This window comes from Calidris pugnax, unplaced genomic scaffold (genome assembly GCF_001431845.1).
Source record: "Calidris pugnax isolate Ruff unplaced genomic scaffold, ASM143184v1 scaffold11, whole genome shotgun sequence".
Lineage (NCBI taxonomy): Eukaryota > Metazoa > Chordata > Aves > Charadriiformes > Scolopacidae > Calidris > Calidris pugnax.
The window spans coordinates 6,926,155-6,936,475 of NW_015090803.1; the positions used below are offsets into that span (position 1 = coordinate 6,926,155).

Consider the following 10,321-nt stretch of genomic DNA (forward strand, 5'->3'; position numbering starts at 1 on the left):
GGTTGGAAATCGATGATCTCTAAGGTCCCTTTCAACCCAAACCATTCTCTGAAAGGCATGACAAGAAGTAAAGCGGGGAAGAAGGAAAAGGCAAGCGAGGAAGCGGGTGCTCATTCAGCAAGAATGCGCATCAGTGAAGGCTGTTGATACATATTAGCTGATAATAGCGTGACGGGACTGTGACCTCCATTTTACATCACACGGTGCTTCTCTGCCTCTTCCTGTCACCCGCGGGCAGGCAGGCATCTTCCCCTGCTGGTTTCAGCATCAGTAATAGTCACCCATTTTCTAAGACGACAAGTATGCAGCATATAGTAATAATAATATTTTTAAAAAAAAACAAAACAAAGCAAAACACAAATCTCAGAGGAAGGAGTTCAGGACTAGAGATTGTGTAAGTGCTGACGATGACAAAGGTAAGCGAGGAAGAAGCAGGTTCTGGGTGGAGATAGGAACGACGTGTGTCAGAGGGGGATGATGGGGTGTGGGACTCCTGTGTTTGGACATGAATCAGATCCTGGGACCTCGAAGCTCAAGTAATGACATCTTGACTAATTTTTTAAAAAAAGGAGACTGTAGTGCCAAACTGCAGAAACAGAAAATAAACTCACCTTGCGACATGACCAGCTCTGCCACAGTTGTGTCCCTCTTACAGGCAGGGCAGCGTACGATGGAGGGGTGAAGCAGCCTCCCTTCCCCAGCAGCAGGGCTAGGCACTGATCAAGAGGCTCTTCGTGTTGTCACAAACAGTAATATGATTTTTGCCCTTGAAAACACATAAAACCTCAAACTGTGGTTTGCTCCCCATTCTTCTATATCTTCTTTTTTTTTTTTAAATCCGCTTCTATTTTCAGCTCAGAACATTAAACAGCGCTGGGTTTGGGCTCCCTAAATAGGCACAGGGAAACTGCAGTGAGCTAGAAAACTGAATTTTATCTTTCACTCTCTGAGGCTGAGAGTGCTTTAGCTTCGTGTATTGTGTTGTCAGTATCTCACTGTTATCCTTTAACCTGACAGCAAAAAACTTGTGAGTCTCTATCTGATGAGGGAAATGCAAGGAGAGAAGGAAACGCAGACTAGTCTTTTTACTTCATAAGAGATCAACAAAGGAAATGTGTCCTTTTTTTATTTCATTTTTACAGGGTCTTCAGCTTTTAACATAGGCAGTGTATGCATGCTATAAAAAATTTAACATCAGGGCTGCCCTTTGAATAATTATAAGCAATGAGTACAATTGAAGAGTTATAGCATATCTTGTTCTGAATTATATGCATGAATTATTATGTATATTACCCTGGTTATATACACACTGTAATAAAATGGGACTGTTTTGGTGCTCCGAAGTTGTGATTTATTAGCACTTACACTCAGAGAGATATAAATATCCATAAAGTATGTTTGTTACAAATTAAGTTGACTGAGGTCAAAGTAACATTTTGTTGAAAGTTTTCAATTTCCTGTCTCTAATCCAAGGGGCTTTTATATATACTAAACATGAAATAGGTTCGTATTTCAAAGGCTGACAAAAAGCAGCTTACCAGATCTTCTGTATATATCAGTCCCAATTTTTCTCGTGCCTGAATGCATCATCACGATGACAGCAGTGAAAAGGCTTGTGCAATCTCACAGTCTCAAGTTCAAACTGCGCAGAATAAAGGGAAGGGAATCTGTACAAGCACCTATTTCCCTGCTATTTTAATCACGTGCCTCCTCATCTTGCCCCACTGAAGCGGTATGGCATTTCTAGGGGAGGCTGATGCTCACCTCTTGTGGCCAGATGGACTTTCCCATAACCCGGTCCTACAACAGATTGAGAGTCACCTACAAGCTCACCTCTGCCAGGACAAGGTATACTACAGTGTACTTAAAAAAACCCCTTAGGACGATCACCCCCTACTGAAGAGACCAATTCTAAAATTCTAAAAAGAAAATCTACCTCAGCTGATCAGAGGCATTTGATTCTTTAAGACATATTAAGACTAATTGGAGCTGGGGGATGTTGGGGCTTTGTCTTTTAATGCTCCTGTAATTCTCAAACAGTTGAAGGAATTTTGACAAACTTCCACCACAGGAAAAAGAAAAAAAGCATGCCTTGAAAAATCATGGAAATGCTTATAACCCAGAGGTGATGAACAGAAATAACGAGAGAGAAGAAAACATACTTCCCAGCTGAAATCCTGGAAGAGACAACAATTGAAAAATAGCCAGTTTAATGAGTGGCTGTGTCAAGTTTGAGTCCCAGAAAATAGATGGGGCAGGATGAAATTACCAAAGGCTACTCTTGTAACCATGCATTGGGATATTATCACTGCTAAACCACGGTTGGTTGTCCTGGTGGTGGATTAACAGGAATTACCAATGGTCACTGAAAGTCAGAGATCTCAGAGGAGAGAACAGAATAAAAACCTGTAATAGATCCATTTTTGTCTGATATTTCTCACACATACATACTAAGTGTTAAATAAACAAACTAAATAAAAACATACACTATGTTTTCATATTTAGAACAGATGATGTATAGGCTGGCAAGCTGAGTTTCTCACACGGTGTGAGGACTTTGTGTTACTATGGTATCTGTAGGTGTATGTTCTGTGCTGATCTGGGGGAGAGGATGTTCAGCAAGCAGCTGTAAGGCTTAGCTGCACATCACTTCATAGGACACAGCAGCCATTTGAACCATTGTAATTTCATCATTGCCTAAGCAATAGTGATGACTCCTCTGTATGTCATATATGTGTTCTCTTACCCATTTCAAATTGTAGGCACAATTATTAGTGTTGCTACCAATAGGGTGACCTCATGGTTTCAGTAACTTAGAACTCCAACAGATATTAACTGTTCATACTGACATTTTCCAAGCCTGAAGCAGAATAATTTGAAAAAGTTCCAGGCAATATGGTTTAGCTGTTTCTGAGAATATGATTTGAAAAAATATGTTAGTTTTGCTTGTATTAAACCAAAACGCTAGTAACTATTTTACAGAGAAGTTGTAGGATTGCCAGGTTTTAAACTAGGGCTTGGAAACCTGGCTGAGATGGCATCAGCCGTGCACCTTTTGCCAGTCTTGTAAATTTACCCGAATCAGAGCAAGTTGCAGTATTGATAAAGCAGCATCAGTTTGAGGGTGCGCAGTGGAGACACACCGGCGTGTAGGTGCTGGATTCAGGCAGTGCCCTCCCTACCACCTGGCCTCTGCCAGGAGTCCCTCACTAGGACTTACTCTCCAGCTCTGACTCTCGGGTTTGTAGCACCAGGAACCAGCCTGCAAATAGTCCTGTATTTCGTCCTGGCTCTCAGGACTCCCTTTGCTACCAGTGGGAGAAGACTGAAGGTGTTTTTATACGCACACATCCCCATCACCAGCAGTAGGAGCCGTATTTGGAAGTTCAAGAGAACGTGTGTGTGGAACGCAGAGTTCCAGCACTCAAGAAGTTCCTCAGCATCGAAGAGTAAGGAGACAGAGACTGGAGCAAGGAGCTGAAGAGGGAGAAAGGAGGTGCATGGGGACAGGGGGGAGAGATTAGCTTTGGCTGGGGAATGGGCAGAGAGGCTTGTGCTGATTAGACCCTGTGCCCTTGCAGCACCTGGCCTGGATTCCATATTTTCAGCCTCCTTGCTCTTCCACGAGCTCTGTTGCAAAGCGGGTCTTCTCCTTCCATCCTGCTGGCTGGCGAATGCAGAGGGTGCCTGCTGCTGATGGCAGGATTGTTTCCCACAGACCTAAAAGCTCAAACACTGCTTGGCCCATTTGATAATACTTCTGTTCTTCATTATGCTTTCTTGATTGAGAAACTGGCACATTCAAAATCCATCCTACATCAAAAGAACATGAGCATTGCAAAATCTAGCTCTTGTAAGCAAGAAAAACAATAGAATATTGTCCACATAAATGTAATTTATCTTCTGTGTGCCTAAATACAATGGTATAAAATAATGTAATTTTTTCCAGCTGGCTCCTAAAGGCCTCATAACTAAAACTGATGGCAGTGAGATTCAATTAGAGATACACCAATGCTTCTGGCCCTGTTTCCTATCTCCCATGTAGCACTGGCAGATTTTTTTTTTTACCTTAATCTCAAATATGCCCCCTTTTTTTTTTTTTTTAAAGTAGGAATTACACCCCACTGCCATGTCTGGAAAGTGATGAATAGATAAAGAAAAGCTGATGAACTGTAACTATGAAGTAGTCCCAAGAGTGTGAAGGCACAAGGCTATGATGCACTGAATCACAAGGAGGAAACAACTGACACCTCACTAGGTACAAGAATAATCTAAATTGTGTTATGAATTCTGTATTTCCAAACTTTTCACTTCTTGAATTCGCTGTGTTATTTATTTTTAACATAGTTATTAGTTATATAATTTCACATAGGTTTCCCCGTTTCTTGACCACGTACACATTAGTACACAAAGATGCAATTAGAGTTTAGGCTTCAGTAAGTGTTACCCAATATTAAAGTCCTGAAATATAAAAATATGAAAACTCTTAACTCATTCAACTCCTTTATAGAATAACATGGGAGAAAAATGTCACAGGATGAAGCAAACCCACCTGATTTTGAACATTCCAGAGCTGAGGAAGATGAGCTGGAGAAGACCACAATTGTACCCGAGGATGATTCCAAGCACATTTCAATCTTTTGCTCCGTGTGTCAACAAACAATAGACCCACACCACCTTTTTTATCATAAAAAAACCCACAAAGCCCTAACTTTGCTGGGCTTCGATAACCCACAAACAAAGACGGACAACAAAACACTTTTAGCTCAGAGACAGAAGGTAGTTTCAAAATTGACCAAGACCCCTAAATATTCTGAGACACATAGGCAGAAGATTGATTATTCATTTGAATTCCTTCTGGATAATAACACTCCTACATCATACTGTGATCTTGCTAATACTAACAATCCCAGTACTTTTAAGAAAGTAAATAATTCTTTAATAAAAGCATTATCAATTTGCCAAGACAAAAATTCCACATGGCAGGCAGGCATGGAGGACAGATTTATTGTGCTCGAGAACTATGGGAACAGGTCAGATACATGTTTTCTGGGGTTATTTGACGGCTCTGACGGTGCGACAGCTGCAGAAACAGTTGCAGCAGAGCTTCCCCTTCTATTTCTTGACCAGCTTTCTCAAATGGATTCCTCCTACATAAAGAGTAAGGACGAACAGCAAATTCTAGATTCTTTTGCCACAGTAATCAAGGCAGATTACAGGGAAAAAGAGAAGATTTTCTCTGATAAACCGGGCAACGCCAAGACCTGCAATACTTACGAGTGGATTCACAAAGCCTACGCCAAGTCCTTCTGGAGAATGGACAGACTTTTACGACTGGGAAGGAATGAGGATTCCAAAGTTCGCTGGAGCGGCTGTTCAGCAGTTACCTGTTTGGTGGAGAGAATCCCCAGTGAAGAGAGAGATGGCACCGAGGAAGAAGGAAAAAACCATTCTGGAAGCACCACACATAGTCCATTAACCAGGACACCCAAAGGTGCTGCTGGGTTGCTGCATATGGCTAACATAGGTATGTATGTTCCAAACCAGGATTTGGGGGGTTTTTCTCCACCCGATAAAAAGAGAAAAACTAAGCTAGAGATTTGTTAGCGGTAGATATTTGGAGATAAAAAGCTGCAATTGCTTTAACTTCACAATGTAAAGGAGACAAATTTCCCTTACAACTGGTATTGGTATCAAGCATTAAGTATTAAGCTTATCTAGTAAGTACCTTCAATATACTAATGCAAAAGACACAGTTAAGAAACATTCTATAATACACAATACAAAGTACACCCCTGTAAGAATAGTAAGGACAATTTTTCTTTTTTTTTTTAAATCAAGACATTTAAGGTGTCATCACTATAGTGCAGACACCCATAAATCTTCTGATTTTAGATCTGACAAACCCCTTCTATCAATAAAATATGTTTAAGATTTTTTTTTATTGTTTCATTGAGACCAAGTGCTACCACATTGTGCTCCCAGCAACCTGAAAACAAGATCTCTGTGTATCACCTGAATTAATTTCTGAAGCAGGAATTGGCTGTTACTTACTGCTGCTATGGAAGATCTATTCAGACCTGCTTCCTTATGAAGGAGAACCCTGCTTTGCCTTTCTAGTGCAGAAAATCAGTTATTAATTACAGTCAGAAACACTGATACATTCCTAACGCTTCTTCACCCAGCCCTGCTGCAGGCAACACTAGACAAAGCTCTCGCGCTTCTTAGCAACTCCGGTCATTGTGTTTTCCCACTTGGCAACTCTTAATCCCAGTTAAATTCTCTGGTACATAAGAGCCATAAGATTACAAGCAAGACACTGGTTTTCCCATAAAGTACACACGCAAAAATTACATAAAACCAGGGTGAATAGTTTCAAACAGATTTTGCTACAATTATTTTCTTCGGTGTCTTCCAGTCTCTGCTTGAAGCACGTACCCAGCACTATAACACTTCTCTATTACTCTCCCCAGCATTAGTGAGGAGCGTGCTAACACTGCAACTCTCCATCCTCCTCAGATGAGGGTATTCAAAAAACCTGTGAGACTTCTTTGTATGTCATTTGACTGAAAAAAATCAAGACAGTCAAAGATCAATAGGAAAAGGGAAAACCATTTAAGAGATTTCACTTATTCAGGAGGGGAAAAAAAAAAAGCAACAAAAAAACCCAAACCAAAACCATACTGCATATTTGGAAAAATTAATCCCAGACTTTTAAAAAAATAAGTAAAAATTTTTGCTTAACAATAATCCTCTGCTAGTCTGAGGAACACTACAAAGCACCTTGAACATGCACTGGCACTGAAATAAGTAACTGTGGTCTACCCTCTCCCTGTCCTCTCCTCTCTTCTCCCAATGCTTGTCGCTGTACCTGTAACTTTCTCTACCTCCAACAAGCATTTTTGCAGCCACCAGAACTTGACTGTTACTGGTATCAAAATTGGCAGTTTAGCACCAGCTCAAGTATTCTTGCAGGAGGTGCAGTCACAGCTTTAATGGGATACAGGAGTAACTCACATAAAGGTCGTGATGTTTTCAGAGCTACCAAATGCATTTGTTTTCACCTCACTGGGGAAGAAACCCAGTTTTACTACAACGAGCTTGAGAGGTCGGATGAAGGTAAGAAAATCTATGGTAGAGCACTCACCCAACCTAAGTCTTCTGGTTCTAGTTTTTCTGTCGGTTTCTCACATCTGCCTCCATCCTCCCCTCCCAGATGAGGTTTTATGCTGACCGCAATTAAAGATACCGTAAACTCAAGATCTGCTGATGAGTTAAGGCTTGAAGTTGATCAGAAAGATTTTGAAACACTTCTAAATGCACATTTATTTAAATCTAATACACTTAAATTTTCCACCAAATATATCACATCAAAGAAAAAGATTTGCACAACATCAATCTTCATTTCCCCCCAAGGAACATGTTCTTACAGAAACATAAACATGTTCCTTCAGTGCCAGGTAAGCAACTGAAGAGGATGGTCAGATATACGGAGCAGGAGATGCTGGTGGCATCGGCCAGCTTTATCTTCTTCATTTAGTCCCACATTGGTAGGCCAGCTAGTTTTTGTCAATTCTTTTGCCCTGCCTCTGGCTTGCAGGCTAGAGACTTGCATCCAAAAGCAACTAGATTTTCTTGCAGTCAAATTGTTTCCTGTGGGTTATATTACACCCTTTGTTAGGCTTATGGCTGGTGGTCTTACTCCAAGGGTTCAAAGGAAACTTTAGACAAACTTCTGGCTCTCTGTGGAAGGAGGCAGCAAGCACAAGGAAAAATTCACACAGCATTAACTTAAGGCATCTACATTCTGTAATCAATAAAAAAAAAAAGAGGTGTGTTCTTCAGTTTGATATCCTGAGTCATCTTCTAGAGAAATCCACCTTCACACAGAGCACACTTAGCTGTCTCCTACACTAGGCAATGCCCATACCACCCAAGAAATACAACTACTGTGTAAGCAGTGTCTACTTAGAAACACTTTTTGGGATTTGTGGCCTAGTCTCACCAGATGATATTAAAAATACATATAAATGAACACAACAGTGTCAGAAAAGCTACCATCCCACTCAAGTTCCTTCTGTGGGACATCACTTTTGCCCTTCTGCCAACACGTGGGAGCGGACCAATCATCTTCGCAACACAAAAAATGGTCTTCTCCCAGTGCAGCCACAGAGGACCTCAAACAATACATCACTGTTCCAGAGCTATTTTCCCTTAAGCTCTGCATTCGAGTCTGAAAAGACCAGTCACTCGCAGTGTTGCCATTTCTAACACTTTTCATTCTCACTCCACAGATTTCAAAAGTGTTGAGGGAAAGGTAAAGCACCTCATTCCTACTGGGGAATTCCTACTTCCCTAAAGGGAAGCTGTTAGTCCTCAACTTCTCATGCTGGCTGTGAGAACTCTTGCTCTCTGGGGGCCCTTAACTGAGGAAGAGATTTAAGGCATCATGTTAGTAAACTGCAAATTGGTATACTATGTCCAAATTATTTTCAGGTACTAGAAAATCTATACTGCTAAAAATAGTCTTAATCTGAAAGTTCTTGATTAATTCATTCAGCCATAACAACTTGAAACTACACAACCTCTTAGAAGAAAAAAAAAAAAAGAGTATTTGAGAAAAATATGCACTCTTACTTAAAAAAAAAAAACACTCAAGGTGCAACATTTCTATCGGACTGCACTACAAGCTGAATGAAATGTCACTTACAACTCCTCAGGAGAGTTTTGTTGCAGTCAGAAGAATAAGGTTCTGGAACAGTCTTCTGAATAACAGGAGGGAAAAAAAATGCAGAGAACTTTGCAGAAACAGATTTGTTGATGGACATATTGTTGCCTGTAGCACTAGATAATTGAAATATGACCTCAGTTTTTTTCCCAGTCCTTAGCAAAAGGCTAACTGGTAATGTAACAGCAATATCTTACAAAAAAAAATATCAGTACACAATAAATCAAAGTAACATCTTACTTCAATTTTAGGTAATGCACATGCAGTCTTATGTAAAAATGGGAAGAGTCACTGCCTCTCGAAAGAGCACAGCACTTCTAATGCAAGCGAGAGAAAACGCGTACTTCAGAACGGTGGAAACATCAGCACTAACGAACCAGACGGGTTAGTGGAGGGGCACCTGAGAACTACAAGGGGTCTTGGACATCACGGAGACCCAGTACTGAAAAGATCTGTTATACCCGTGCCTCACACCGTATCTGTCCTTATTGATGATACTTGTCAGTTTCTTATTTTAGCTTCTAACGGGCTTTGGGAGGTTTTGGATTACAATGAAGTACTTACATTAACTCTAACAACGTTCACTCATTATTTGAAAAGGTACGAATGTGTTCAACAAAACAGAGCTTCTCCATCTAAGTGTCAGTATTTGATGCCAACCACTGAAGACAACTTAAGTGACTCCAAGGCTATTACAGATCTGCAAGATGGAAGAGAGATACTGTATTCCAGTAAAGACATTTCTCTCACTGACTCAAAAGACAACCTGGAACAAAATAAACCAAAATGTTCCAGGAGGAACCATTTGCAAAGTGAAGATGGAGTTCCTAAGGAAACTGATGACCACAAAAATCAAGCTGATCCAGAACCATCTCTGTTCAGTAACAATGAGGTAAGTTCACAGAACAGAGAGATAAAACAGTCCAATTCTAGCACAAAAGGTGACTCTGAAGAACAGAAACAGTTTGAGGACAGAAATGTTGATCTATGTAATAGTTTTCAGCCACAGACTTCACTGCCAGAAGAAACAGAGAGTGACACTTACTGCGCGACAGGTCCAATCAGCACCCATAAAGAGCTGCAAAGGAATGTACTGGCAATAGGGTCTAAAGGCGTGGAAGAGCCCCCAGAAGACACAGAAGCATGTCTATCTAGTTATGACTCAGGGCCACACCTGGCAGGAAAAATGGACTCCAAAGTATTTTGTGACAAACTTGCAAGTTATGCTGGTCAAGAACTGCTAAAGACTGAATCACCAGTGGGTTCTAAACCACCTTCACCACAGTTTGAAGAGGACACAAAAACGTACTCATCCAATTGTGATTCACAATCTGCAGGAAGAGGTAGAGTCACCTCTGAGACGCTCTACGACAGCGCAGCAAGCTACATCAGCCAACAGCTGGTAAAGACTGCCCTAGCTGCAGGTTCCAGAGATAACATTACTGTTTTGATTGTACTTCTAAATGGATGCGATAAGATACCCGATTACCTCAACATCTAAAAATTTATCATAGGATAACTGGAGTGCCACAGTACATATAGTACAGCTTATATTTAGCTGTGTCATGAATTTACTTGTAATCATCTTAAATG

The 10,321-nt window shown here is 40.7% G+C and overlaps 1 protein-coding gene across 1 annotated transcript; it reads left to right on the plus strand.

The window, feature by feature from the left end:
* Nucleotides 1–4,167: 4,167 nt before the first annotated feature.
* Nucleotides 4,168–10,289, plus strand: PP2D1 (protein phosphatase 2C-like domain containing 1). Its single transcript, XM_014937790.1, has 3 exons — nucleotides 4,168–4,258; nucleotides 4,511–5,527; nucleotides 8,980–10,289. Exons 2-3 carry the CDS (start codon nucleotides 4,528–4,530, stop codon nucleotides 10,227–10,229), a joined length of 2,250 nt encoding a protein of 749 aa, XP_014793276.1. The 5' UTR covers nucleotides 4,168–4,258; nucleotides 4,511–4,527; the 3' UTR covers nucleotides 10,230–10,289.
* The last annotated feature ends 32 nt before the right edge of the window (nucleotides 10,290–10,321 follow it).

Coding starts and splice junctions, on each gene's coding strand:
- PP2D1 (XM_014937790.1), top strand. CDS start 4,528: ATGTCACAGGATGAAGCAAACCCACCTGATTTTGAACATTCCAGAGCT. Junction 5,528..8,979: donor GCTGCATATGGCTAACATAG/GTATGTATGTTC, acceptor CTTCAATTTTAG/GTAATGCACATGCAGTCTTA.